The 14,257-nt window shown below is 36.4% G+C and overlaps 2 protein-coding genes across 6 annotated transcripts in view; both read right to left on the reverse strand.

Moving 5' to 3' along the window:
• Positions 1-14,257, reverse strand: part of LOC135471949 (neurocalcin homolog) — a 197,017-nt gene that overhangs the window by 87,372 nt on the left and 95,388 nt on the right. The gene's annotated exons all lie outside the window — the stretch shown is intronic.
• Positions 1,342-14,257, reverse strand: part of LOC135471948 (neuronal calcium sensor 2-like) — a 108,289-nt gene continuing 95,373 nt past the window's right edge. For all 5 annotated transcript variants that reach the window (XM_064751408.1, XM_064751406.1, XM_064751411.1 and 2 more), the window contains 3 exons: positions 7,540-7,675; positions 5,510-5,782; positions 1,342-2,539 (listed from right to left, as the gene is read on the reverse strand). In XM_064751408.1, coding sequence (XP_064607478.1) covers positions 2,339-2,539; positions 5,510-5,782; positions 7,540-7,647 — 582 coding nt within the window. In that variant the 5' untranslated portion in view covers positions 7,648-7,675 and the 3' untranslated portion in view covers positions 1,342-2,338. The remainder of the gene's footprint in view (positions 2,540-5,509; positions 5,783-7,539; positions 7,676-14,257) is intronic.

Raw genomic sequence — 14,257 nt, forward strand, 5'->3', positions numbered from 1 at the left:
TGGACTTTTAATGTACATATCAGAGTTGAATCTTATCATCATATCTTAGCATTATGTGAAATTTAAATCATCTCAAAATGCCTCTACCTATACCACTAACAGCAACATGCATTATACCTAAATAAAAAGAAAGTTTATGGTTGTTTAATGACCCATAAATGGATTGCAAACACTTTGTTGTTTTCGCAACCAATGGATTTAATACTTATCTGTGCCAAATACAGCTGTGTATTAGCATTACACATTGTCTGTCAACAATGAAACTCACGTGTTAATAATGCCTAGGAATTGACCAATGTCTTTAACGCCAAGGAACTTGTCAGTGTTGCCAAGGAACGGTCACTGATGCCAAGGATCTGTCAACGTGGCCAAGGAACTTGTAAATGTGGCCAAAGAACTTGTAAATGTCGACAAGGAACTATCACTGATTCCAAGGAACGGTCAATACTGCCTTGGAAATGATCATTTTTGCCATGGAACTGTCTTTAATGCCAACAAAAGTGTCAGTGTTGCCAAGGAAGTGTCTTTAATGCCAAGGAAATTGTCAGTCTTGCCAAGGAACTGTTTTTAATGCCAAAAACTTGTCAGTTTTGCCAAGGAACTGTTTTTAATGCCAAGGAACTTGTCAGTGTTGCCAAGGGACTACCACTGACGCCAAGGAACTGATTGAAGATGCCAATGAACTCCAGCCGTTGCAGTCAACACCAGGGATTATCATCAACTTGAATTGATACACCATAATAGCTCCATCTTTCATATGATCTAGTGCCTTGTCATACACAGTCCACGAGCATGAAAAATGCTTAAGTATGAGAAAATATTCGCTACTAAACTTCTATAGTCTCAGAAAACAGGTTAAGTTGATTTTTCTGTTACCATCAAGAAGGCTTATTTCAGCTTCTTTATATATACATCTAACATACAACATTTAAGTCAAAAAAATGTTTTTCCAGAAAGTTTTTTCACCACACTGACCATTCTCGCAGATCTAAAATTTTAGCATTTTCAATGATCTGCACTAAACTCTCAATTTTTAAAATTTTTTTTTATTTTATTTCAAATTTCATATTTTCTATTTGAGAGCCCTTGGGAAGGTAAGAACTCTTATTGTCAGGAATGAATTTTTTCCACCTTTCACAACACATTATATCCAACTAAAAGCAGAGTGAAACCATGTTATGAATAATGTTAAGGCTAGGAAATGGTGGACATCGGAATGTATGGTGCTGCTAAGAGTTTGTATATGTATGTATATATACAAATATATAACTGATTATAGTTATTAATAAACATCACAAATACACAAAACTGCAAGCATTTATATACAAATACATTTGTATATGACTTGTATTTCCAAACGTGGCGTTTATTGAAATTGAGGCCCACAATCCAGATGGAAATGGTCGAAATTGACAAATATCCATTGTGTTTAGTACAATAGTGTGTCAGTTCAAAATACATATACAGTCACAAGGTCATAAATTGTGTGAACATGTGATCTCATGAACACCGCCGTTTTGCACAGGAGCAGCTTTGTTCTACTTCCCTTTTACAAGAAATAATATTTGTGTCACAGAAATGCTTAGCACACATCTGAACGTATTTTTACTCAACAGAGGCCATGTACTCAAAACTATTCTAAACCAATAACGTTTGAATTTTAAAGTATAAACATATAATATTGTATACATATATTTGAAACTCTTATTCACAATTAAGGGCCTAAAAAAAAACGCACATTTACGCAAAGCCAGAGACTTTACACACAATAAACCTTCATTTGCAAATTTTAACAAAACTGTATATAACCAACTTATCCAAGATTGTTAACAATCATTTAAACAACAGGACAGGTGAAACAATTGCTTTTTCATACCAAATATCTGTTTTTTTCATTATGTACATTTGTATTCATTGTAAACAGGAATTGCTTGTTTTCTGAATATGATAAATGACAAACTTAAAGAAAAGTTATGAGCCTTAATAGTTCAATATCCAAAGCCACCACCTTAGTGAGCCTGGAGTGCTTTGCTGAGGAACTTCAAAATGCAACAGAAACATAACAATAAAAATGAGATGATTTATAAAACACAAATGCAACGACTTGAATAAATTCAACTGGCCAGAGAGATTTTCTAACATGTTTATAAGCATGGCTGGCAAAGAAAAAATCTCAGTGCAAAACTTGGTCCAGAAAAAAGAAAAAAAAAGAATTTCATCCCCTCCATAACAATAATAATTTTTCATATTTTGTTCCTTTTCTGCCAATGTTAATGTTCACAATTCTTGAGTTGCAGGAGTTTCACTATTTCTCAGTCTTATCAGGAGATCCAAATTACTATTCGTTTTCCTGCCAGTTTTGTTCAGCTGTCAACATTTGGTACAAACATTCGTCATTCAGACACCCGTTGATAAATTCATCCTTGGTCAGAACGTTGTCCTTATTAACGTCCATCTTCTCAAAAATCTTCTCTGTCCGTGCCTCTGGCGTATCCAGTTCTTCGGTCTGCTGGCCCTCCGACAACATATGATAAATTGACTGTAGAGAAAAGAAAAGAAAGATTCTCTGTCATTATTTGTATATCAATCTGGTTTGGCTTACTAAAATAAAGGAAACATAATTTAAAGGTGCTACACACCACTTCTGGCCTACAGACAGAACCCAAACTAATGTAACTTGAATACGACCAATGAAAGCATGACACAGCAAAATCTGAATGTCTAATTCAACTGGCAGAAAAAATACTGTTCAATGACTTGGAGTAGCTGAATACCCTTTGACCATTTGACCAAGAGACACATGCACAAGGAAATAACAGAGTGCAAGCATAGGCCCAACAAGCTTGAAAATACAGCTCAAGGTTACTGGAAAATGACTGTGTTCTATATGAATGGGTACACAATGTGACACTGCATAGGTACAAGTTTGATAAAAATTTCCTAAAGAGTTATCTAGAGATAACTTAGCCTGTCATAAAATCTACGTCAAATGATCTCAAATGCCACAGAAAAAATTTACAACAGAAAAAGAAAAAAAAGATTCTTTCCAATGCTTTGGTGCATGTGGTATACTAGTTATAGCATATCTAACATGATCATTTATACAAATATACCCTAATTCCTCATCTCTAAGCTGCTTTTGGAAACAACACACACTGGTTGGGTTGGCCAACTTCACGGTTTCACAAAAAGTGTCTTTTAGACTAATGTTTTCAGATTACACTTGAATAAGCACCTTGCAAACATGTGAATTGGTTGCAGAATTGCAGTAGTCTTTAAATGGCAGAGCTTTCTGAACTGTCAATCTTTCTGTGACATAATGTCTTCACAATTCCTTTCACCGAGAATGAAATAAAAATGTTTGTGCTCCAGTGATGAGTTGTTTCTTATACTTAGCTCTACAGTTGAGTTAGGGAAAAAAGTTAAATTCAAGGGCAGATATATAGCAAACTCTGGAAAATCAAAACATCTTTATGAGTTTACTTGAACCTTTGACTACTAAGAAAAGTGCAATATCAGCAAGTATTCACATTATAATGCAAGCAAATACATGTAGATCATGGTTTTAGGTATGTCATTTGAACTGTCATTTACCTGTTTTGGGGAAATTTTTGTTAGAAACTTTATGGGAATAGAGTCGTGTTACAAGCTTAAAAAATAGGGGCAGTGAGAACCCAGAATATTAACTTGTTAAGTTTCTGTATTTTTTTTTTTTTTTGAAGGTCAATATATACAGGGCTTTTTCCTTTCTGTGTAACTTTTGTATATAATCAAAGTAAATACAGACAATTTCATTTATTTGACTGCTGTTATCCTCAAGAATATTTTGTGATGATTGCCAGGTCTTATGCAGGGAAGAAACCTTTGTGGCACGGTACCAGACAAACATCCTGAGTTTAATAAAGCCACTGGCAAAAAAAAAGAGGAATGGATGGCTTATCCTTTGAACATTCAATCTTTAGCTAGTCTGTCCGTTTGCTTTAGTCATTACCACGAAATCTCAACACATTACATGCCTATATTTTACAGAAAATTGTTTCCAAAAAATTGGCATACAGTCAAAGACATAAGTCTTTATGTGTACATGAAACAATAATTTGTTAACAGAGATAAGGGGAGCTAATTCAATAACTGTGTGCCTTAGTGGAGCTATCTTTTTCAATCCCAGCCAGTATTAAACTGTGTGGAATGGAAATCACATCTAACAAATTCCCTGAGCATAATAATTGCAAGTAGTCTTAGATGGATTGTATATCAATTGTATGACGCCATAACTACATGTGTCTTTCACTCCATTATCTTCAATATATAAAGTTATTATTACTATTATCAGGTATTACATTGTCTTCAAACAATGTCCCTTTTACCTTTATCTGATTGAGTATTACTTTTTCCTACTAATGTTAAAATTGACTACTCTTTCAAACGGTACAACACCTGTTCTCATTTCATGATTGCATGCATGATTGGGGGTTTTAGGCCATACTCAAAAATATTTCACTTCAACGACAACATCTAGCAATGGGAAAAAAACAGACTGAGATCAGTGAAAATCATGACCACATTGCCAGGTTTGCTGGCAGACCTTCACACATACGACCCCAATGGTTTTTAACATCAAATAATTAAAAATATACACAGTAGTTTAAAATTTGTTTAAAAAAAAGGTCTGAGAATACCTCACCCTACCAAATTAAAGGCAGTTTTGGCACTTTTAAGAGAATCTAAGAAGGTTTTTATTCTTGTAACTTCAAGAGGAAAAGTGCTAATATCTACCAATACATTTAAACAACGAAAAGGGCCAGCAACCCATTCGACAAAGCCATTTGAAGTTAAAATATGAAATATGATTTTAAAGCTCATTTTCGGCTTTTCAAATTAAATTTGTCCACCTCATCAATATCTTAAGACAAATATGTCCAAATTTCCACATCCAGTATCAAAAGCATTGGAAAGAGGTTTTTTGCTTAAGGCTAAAATAGCTTTGTGGAATCCGCCCTAAATACTTTACAGTGGAAACATACAGATCATTTATATTCTGATATGAGTTCAGAAATGAGGATCATATCTGATATCCAATCAAGGGTAGAGTGACAAAACTAAACCCTTCCTGTCACCCTCGTTCCGAAAATCTTGTGACAGCAAAATTTCCACAAAAGTCATTTATTGACACCATTTATTGTATACAAACTCATTAGCTGCAGACATGTAAAATCACCATCCTCAAAGCCTCAACGTTTAAATAATTATATAACACCTATCCGATTTTCAAAGAATTTTACAGCCAATCCAAAGAAAATGCCAAAACAGATGAAGGCCAGTGTCTCAACGAACAGCTGATAGAAAACATTAAAGACTAGTCCACAACATAAAATCTAATCTTAAGAGAGCTGAGAGAGTCATAGATCCTAATCAGAGGGAGTAGCATAGTAGTATAGCAATATTTCGATAAGATGCTCCTAGAAACATTTATGCAGTGAGATTAACATAGCCTCTTTCAAATACCTACCCCAATAATTTCCATCATCTCACTACGGTCTATCGTGCCGTTCCCATCAATGTCATACATTTTGAACGCCCAATCTAGCTTCTGACGGGCGTTTCCTGCTGATGTGATATTAATGGCCATAAGAAACTCCTTGAAATCAATCTTCCCACTGCCATCGTGATCAAACGATCGGAACACATGATTGCAGAATTTGTTCGGGTCCCCAGAGGGAAATATTTCTGAGTAAACTTCGACAAACTTCTTCTTGGTCAGCTGTCCATCGGGGCAGTCCCGCTGAAAGAAACCCAGACAAATGTCAGCGAGAAGTCTGTAAAGGTGGAGCCTTATTACAGCTGTGGGAATATGGCATTTGTGAGAGTCTGGTTATTAGGCCTGACCTGGACACCTCAGACTTGACCTGGTTAGGACAGGCCTTGAGGACTTCATGATCACAGCTTCAGGAGTGTATCTTCTGTCATGGCAGAATGAATAACAAACAATGCCATCAGGCTTGGTGTTGATGATCGAAAATACAAAGGATTATGCTATCTATTACAGTGAAGCAGTTCTTCAAATAGAGTGCTGATGTGATATATAACCATGCAATATGTTGTATGCCAGAGGCTTCTGCTTTGGTGGTACATTTATTTATTTATTTATTTGATTGGTGTTTTACGCCGTACTCAAGAATATCTGACTTATACGACAGCAGCAAGTATTGTGGTTGGAGGAAACCAGGGGATCGGGAGAAACCCAAGACCATCCGCAGGGTGCTGGCAGACCTTCCCACTTACGGTCGAAGAGGAAGCCTTTGGTGGTAAAGACATAAAGGAAACAAATTTTATGGCTCAAGGCAAACTGGTTCTTTGGATATACTGGTAAAATGACACAGATGTACGCATGAATGAACAAGGCTTTACTACAATATGGGTTTCTAAAATACACCGCCATGTAAACCATGCTAATAGTACCAATGAGGCATACCCTAATTCTCAACCTTTTGGCATATGAAAGCACAACGTTTAATTTGATTTTGGAGACAAAACTACTTTGGGTGGATAAGTTAGTATCAGGGCTTCACAAAAAGTACCAGTATAATTTTATCAGTCTTCAAAATATGCTTGAATAAACAACTTGCAAACATGCAAAAAGGTTGAAGAATTACAGATGGAAAATTACAGCCAGTATAATCACTTTTCCTCACAATACATGCAAAGCTTCGCAAACATTCAGAGCGAGGGAATCCACAAATTCCTTGCCTAAGGTCTGAGCTGAACCCACACATCCTGGCCATTGAAAACAATTTTCTTAACCACTCAGTCATAACCCTCTCCTTAGAATCCTAGAATATTAAAACTGCAATGTCTACAACCTGAGACAATACAACACAATGATATGCAATGGGCCCGCACCCTGGGGCCATCTGTTCAAAAGTGTATTAAAGTTAAGCCAGGCTTAGATCTTGACACCAGTCTCATCTAATACAAAGAAAACGGCACTTCAGTCTGGACTAAATTCCAGGCTTTACGAACACTTTTGAACAACTGAGCCCTGGCCTTGTCAACTGATTGCCCTGTTCCAAACAGACTGAAAATATAATTTCTGACTGAAAACTCCTCCTTTATGATTGCAAATTCCAACAAACCCATTCCACAGAGAAAAAATTTTTAAATCCCAAAAAAAAAAAAAAAAAAAAAACCCAGGAAATCTGCAGGAATCAATTAAATTAAAAAGAAGTTCCCTCAAAACCATTTTGCAAAAAATCATTACAGATGGAAAATTACAGCCATTAGATTTTAATAATAATTGAAAAAATTAAATTATAAGTATAAGAATTATCACACTGACAGTTGGAAAAAAATAAACACTAGATTTATGACATCACAAAATGGAAAAGTATATATCAAAATTATGGCTTTGGAAGATGGAGAACCATTAGAATTATAACAATAAAAGACAGAAATGTATAATCTTTAGATTTATGACATCATTAAAAGTCATACAGTCTTACATTACAAGGAAAAGTGGAAATCAATGTTTTGATTACTTACCATAAAACCGACATACCACTGCTTGATTTCATTTTTGGAGAAATTTGTGTTTTCTACCAAGAATCTGATATCATCCTTGGACAGTTTTTTAGAACTTTTGTTTCCCATGATTAAAACTTAAATGTGTGCACACAATCTGCAAAGACAAAAAAGTGAAAAGATTTTGAGAACTCATACTATTATATAGAAAATATTATTCAAGGTCTGGTGGTAATATAGAAAGCAAAACAGCTGGCCTGAATGTTTAATATAGTTATGTACAACTATATCACATTAACCATAATGATCAACCAAATGTGAAATACACCAACATGTAAACACAAAAACAAATACAGTTTACAGCCAACTTAGGATCTAAGATAGCAAAGTGAAAATGAGAAACTTTGTATTAAATTTACACAAAAAAAAACAAAACAATAATAAACCTGAAATATTCTCAGTTATTGAAAAGAACTTTTATGCACCTCCACAAACAATCAAACTGGCATGTGTAATAGTACCAAGTACAGAATGGGAATATGCTGTTAGCTGAATTCCAAAGATGTTCAGCTTATTCCATATCTAACACGGCTTAGGATATCAGCACAAGCGATACTTCATAAGCATTTCATAATAGAACAGCCCATTCCAGCCATCTGTTGCATAAAAAGATGGTAAGGAAACTTCCATTTTTTGTACTACTTTTTCATGTAATAAATCACTCCCGCCCCCACCCTCCCCTCATGGTATTCTAGAGCGCAATATTTACAACGGAGGTTAAACGAAATTTGATTTTGTGAAGTGATTCCTGCTCTTTTGTACTATATACAGTGTTAATAACAGTGACCATTGCACGTTTACATACAAGAACACTGAGACAGTGTATTGGTATTTATCACTAATCAGATTTGATGAACACAAATGCAACCTTTATGTAAAATTCATTTCATAAGCCAAACTTGCACTTCCATAACATTCTGTAATCTGCCATAGAGATGATTATTTCTAATAATTACGAAAGGACTTTGTTACAAACAATTATGGCATCAAAAATTCTAATGTCATATTAAAACGCATGCTTCAGAATTGTTATCCTTCATCAAACAAGCTCAAACTTGCAACAGAGGCACATAGCCTGCCAAAAGTCTGTGTCATCTTACAACAAGGCTCCTCATTTAACTATCAGCCAAGGTTAAGATGTTAAAATTTTTTTTTTTTTTTTTTTTTTTTGATTGGTGTTTTACGCCGTACTCAAGAATATTTCACTTATACGACGGCGGCCAGCATTATGGTGGGTGGAAACCGGGCACAGCCCGGGGGAAACCCACGACCATCCGCAGGTTGCTGGCAGACCTTCCCACTTACGGCCGGGGAGGAAGCCAGCATGTGCTGGACTTGAACTCACAGCGACCGCATTGGTGAGAGGCTCCTGGGTCATTACGCTGCGCTAGCGCACTAACCGACTGAGCCACGGAGGCCCCTTAAAATTTTTTGATGTATTATATAAGATATAGGATGTCAAAAATATACGGTCAACTGATGGTCAGAAACACAGACACACAGACAGACAGAGCCAATCATAGACCTGTTGCCTTTTCAGCTGTGACAAGAACCTTTATATGTAGATAAAAAAATATCAGAAAGTGCGCATCAAAAAACGCCATCCAGGATGTAACACTGTGTGGCTTAGTGAAGCAATGACACTGAATTTATACAACCAGATATTGCCAAGTTGACAAATGCCAACAGACATCATGTGATCAAGGAATTTATGTACCTGAAACCTACAGTTTCATTCTTGATTGTAATATTAAGCCACATATTACCATATACATACATTCATTTCTTTGATCAAAAAAAGATCCATAGAAATGATCAAATATCATTACCATTATGATCAGGTTTTGCACATATAAATATGCACAACTTACTAATTTACAATGGGCGATGGTCAAGCATTTGACAATGTTCTCTAAACAAGTCCACTGTTTATGTCAAGGCTTATAAGTATCACCGGACTTTCAACTTTGGCAAATGCTTCAGTGTCTCAAAGGACTATTTCTGAAATTGTACTAAAGGAAATGACAATATTAAATGGGCTTTTAAATCATGGCTAATTCTCAAAATTGTGCTGTCCACAATGGGATCATTAACTGACATCTGATACAGCACCTTGGTGCCTGAATGATTCTATGAGATACCTCTTTGCCAAGTTCTACATATACTGGTACAAGAAGTTCTGGATAATCAGAGAAATTTAATGCAATTCAAAGAGTATCCCCCTATAAGGTATAAAACAGTTACAGCATGTAACATCAGCCATGCGGAACAGAGACATAAATGCAGGTTATCTTACACCAGTAATGGCGAGATCAACCGCAGAAAAGAGAAATATTACATCCTCAGAATGCAAAGAAAACAAAGAGAGCCAATAAAATGATGCCGACAAACCTCACTGCACACAGATAAAGGGTTTGTTCAGCTGATGTTTCAAGCATTATACTTCTCCATAAAAGATGAATCAGTGATCAGTCGCACTGCATACAAAAAACTGAAAGCACTTAGCTTCTGTGGTAAACAAAAAATTGATACCCTGCCATAGATTGTATGGTCCATTTATACCTAAAAGTCTCAGATGGCCATTTTATATACCAACTGCATAATTATCCAGCTAACTAAATGGCAACCCTGAGGTACGTGTACTAAAGTAATAATGTGATGATCATTAAAACACTAATTATAATAATAATAATAATAGTATAATTACAACAACAATAAATCACGCTCATCACCAACCATCAACGTATAATCCAGTGATCAGCAGAAAAAAACAGGCACTATAGCTCATACAACCACCTGAGTGTTTTACCATTTCCCATGAAAGTGAATGAACAGCCAACTGATATCAATTGGAGTATTATAACACTATCAGAAACAAAAATCTTTCCAAGAACTGCACTTCAGTAATACAACTGCCTGCCAACTACTGACCAACTACTGCACACTGTAGTGTCATATCAAAAACGTGGCGTGGGTGTCTGTGGAATAAACCACCAACCTCTGTTTAGTAAACTCTGGTAAATTAATGAATGAATGAATGAATGAATGAATGAATGAAGCTGAAGAAAATTGGCTGATGGTAAGCCCACATGTGAAAGACATTCTGATGAAACATTTAAAACCATAAAAAATAAAACACATCCCGAAAACAAAAATGTGATCATACCTGACAATTAAGCTATCTGGTATACCAGCAAAACAAAGACAGTCCAATATCCCCTGGTTTCAATCTCCTTCAGTAAAAGCACCTAAAATCCAGCAATGATAAATCCTCATATCTGCACTGTCACAACACTCTGTGTGATGTGTATATGTGACTTCAGCTTCAACACATCATACAATGCATGGTTATCTTTTTTCTCTTTGTTCTTTTTTTTTTAACTCCTGCTGTAGCACGGTATAACCCTTACACATCAATCCTTCAACTCCTGACTAGACCTGCAGCCTCACCTGTGCCAGGTAAGTGAACAGAGTAATTAATACCGTCCACATGTCAACAGGTAGTTACATGTCACCACAGGCCCAGCTGGATAAGGGATTAATTAAAGAGCATCTCCATAAATGCAGGTAAACATAGTCCTGCCCCACTATATATGTGATTGGCGAGTTTCCCAAACAAGAACTATGCACCTGTCCCATGATGCAAGCTTCACCTTAAGCAGGAAGACAAGTGACTAATAACACTAGCAGACAAAAGTGTCACACCATTGTCCACCTATGTGGAATTCTGTTCTCACTTGGTACTGAATACCTCCTACCTGCCAGTGGGCTAAACAGCACCCCCACCCCAGCCTGTCCTCCTCCCCCTCTTACCTACCCCAACAATGTTTTAATACCTGCTGCTCAAACCCTTAAACCTGATTTCCCACCCACCATGCAACCCTGATTAAACCAAAACTCTCTTCAAAGAGTGCCTACCTGATTCACAGCACCTAGTTAAAAGCGGGTACATTTTCTTAAATGAGGCCAATGGCGATTCCACCTTAATAACTCGTTCACATAACATGACATCATGTCAACACTTTTACAATAAGGTGTACAAAAACACTAAACCGGAAAATCCACTGGATGTGTTAATAACCCACTGTGAAGATGACGACACATCACTCAGACAGAAAAATAACACTACAAAGTTGACATGAGCTTAGCATGCAGACAAGGAAACATGGTGTTGAGGTCAGACATAGATAAATACCTTTATCTGTCCTTGGTCATGAATTAGCTACTTTGTACTGAAAGTGTTTCAGCAAATGTGAATTCTCAACTGTTTCATCACTACAAAACCGTACTTCAAGCCCCCAGTTAATAGTTTATAGACGAAATGCCTCAAGACATGTTTAAAATATTCACAAAAATAAAGTACATCATTTTCACAAGAATCATTACATGCCAGTGTTCAATAGATATCATCAGAAAAGAACAGTTTTTACACAATGGAACACTAACCTTTATATGCAATGGGGCAGACATATATACATGATTATTCATAAAACTGTACATAATTCCTAAACCCAAAGCCTATTATTATGACAAAACGTTTGCCTTTATGTCCACACACAAAACCAGTTTGAGTTAACAAGAAAAGTCTATGATAATGTAGCCAACAGAGCTAATATAAAACACCCCACAGAGTAACAGCTGATTTCCTGTTAGCCCATCAGGTAAGGCAAGCTTCGCAAGGTGACATAAAAGATGTGGACTAGCCAGATTCAAGAGCACAGGTTCTAATCCATTCAAAAACCAGTTATTGCTTTTTTCTTTCTTCGGCAAATGAATACAATTAGCAGTTAAATGTATCAGCATAAGAGGAAGTCCTAAAATAAACAGTGCAAGTAGGTTGAAACGCAAACATTACTCTGCACATCTGCTTCATATCTGTAGTCCATACACAGGTGTGACTGAAGTACCTGTGCATGTACCTAGCCCGCAATCATACATGTACATGTATGCTCCTCAATTCCTTGCTTATTTTCGCACAAATGATGTAATTGAGACAAAGAAAAAGTACATGTATATAAAACTAGTTTTAAATGCTCAATAATCATTTTAAAAATCACAAGAGCTTCCATTGTTGACCAGATTTTTTTTTTTTTAATTAATGACTTTAGTTCTTATTTTGTAAATTTGCATGATTTATTTCTATACAAATGACGTTATGTTTAATTTCTTTTAAGTTTGCTGTGTCTTATATTTAATAGCAAAAGATATTTTCATGTGTATCAGTATGTTATTGTGTCTATATATAGAGCGGGCTTGTGTAAAGAATACTTCCTTAAACCAACTGAGTATTAATACTTATTTCACCGAAAGTTTATCATATTTCAAGTGATTGAACACTTGATTCTGATTGATTCATCCACTGTATTGAGCCACTTAAGTGTTGGCATCAAAATTATTGTTTTAAGTCCTTTATGTGTTTCTGCGGGACCGGTAGATCCAGGATCAATCCTGGGTCGAGTCACACCTAAGACTTTAAAAGAGGAAGTTGTAACTTCCTCGCTTGGTGTTCAGCATGAAGGGGATAATGCAACGACTGTTTGACCCGTATCAGTATAATGGCTTGGGCGGGGTGGCTTACTTCCCTTCGGTAAGTCGTCTCAGTGAAGCAGCACTAAATAAAAGAGCGGTGGAAATCCGTCCTGCAACAAGGAGGCACATTGCACGTACATGCACCCTAATGATTCCTTCATCGTCATATGACCGAAAAATTGTTGAGTACGACATTAAACCCCAAGCACTCACTCACTCACTTTACGTGTTTCTGAGAGTCGATTTTAGCATGCCAAGCTTTAGGTAAGTCATAATTTACACTAATAAATGTTTCCCCTGAAAATAAAAATTTATACACGTAAATCTGCATTCCCTTCTTTTTTATTCTTGTTTACAATCTTAGAGACAAGCAAACATATGGTGTGTATCTTGGTACTTTTACACAAAGCAATCAGCTAAAAAAGCTTCAATTTCAGCAAAAAGCTTGCTATCTACAGATATAAACAGCTATAATGAAATGATGCTGAGTAGTAGCAAGCCAGGTCTAAACCCTATCATATTGTGTACACAGACAACCCAATATCAAATCCCCTGTGTAACGGTTAGTCAGCCCACAAACGCTGCCGTATTAATTTGAATAACACAGACATTTGATTCAAGACAGCTAGATGTTCAGCCCTTGTACCAGAAATGTCTAATTTGTGTTAACACAATGTGATATCCCCATTTAATTTGTTTTCACATCTGTCCTAACACAAGGTCAGCCCCCTGGAGGCCAGTGTCACTAATGGGAGATAACTGTCTTAATTTAACTCCTATCCTGCAATGCACTAAACAGCCACATCTGTTAAAGAGTAGTCAGAATCAGTGTGTCAGCTAGAGATAAATGAGCATCAGAACTGAGGGATTAGCCGGCTTTAACTATTGACTGTATACACAGCAATTCCTGGGAACTAGGCCCAGTGTTAAAGCCAATGAAGGGTGCCATTTCAGAGATACAGTCGAACAAACAGCTCAGGCACAACCGCTGAGGTTATGTAGTCAATTACCCTGATTGGTAAAACCTGACTTCAGCTCTGGCGAAACACACAAGACAATGCATCGACTGAATCATTATTCGTCTCCTCTTTCAGCGAGCCTGCTTCCACCCGTTTCCCCTCATCAGGGCCTCTTGCCCAAGCCTTTATGC

Source organism: Liolophura sinensis, chromosome 7 (genome assembly GCF_032854445.1).
Source record: "Liolophura sinensis isolate JHLJ2023 chromosome 7, CUHK_Ljap_v2, whole genome shotgun sequence".
Classification (NCBI taxonomy): domain Eukaryota; kingdom Metazoa; phylum Mollusca; class Polyplacophora; order Chitonida; family Chitonidae; genus Liolophura; species Liolophura sinensis.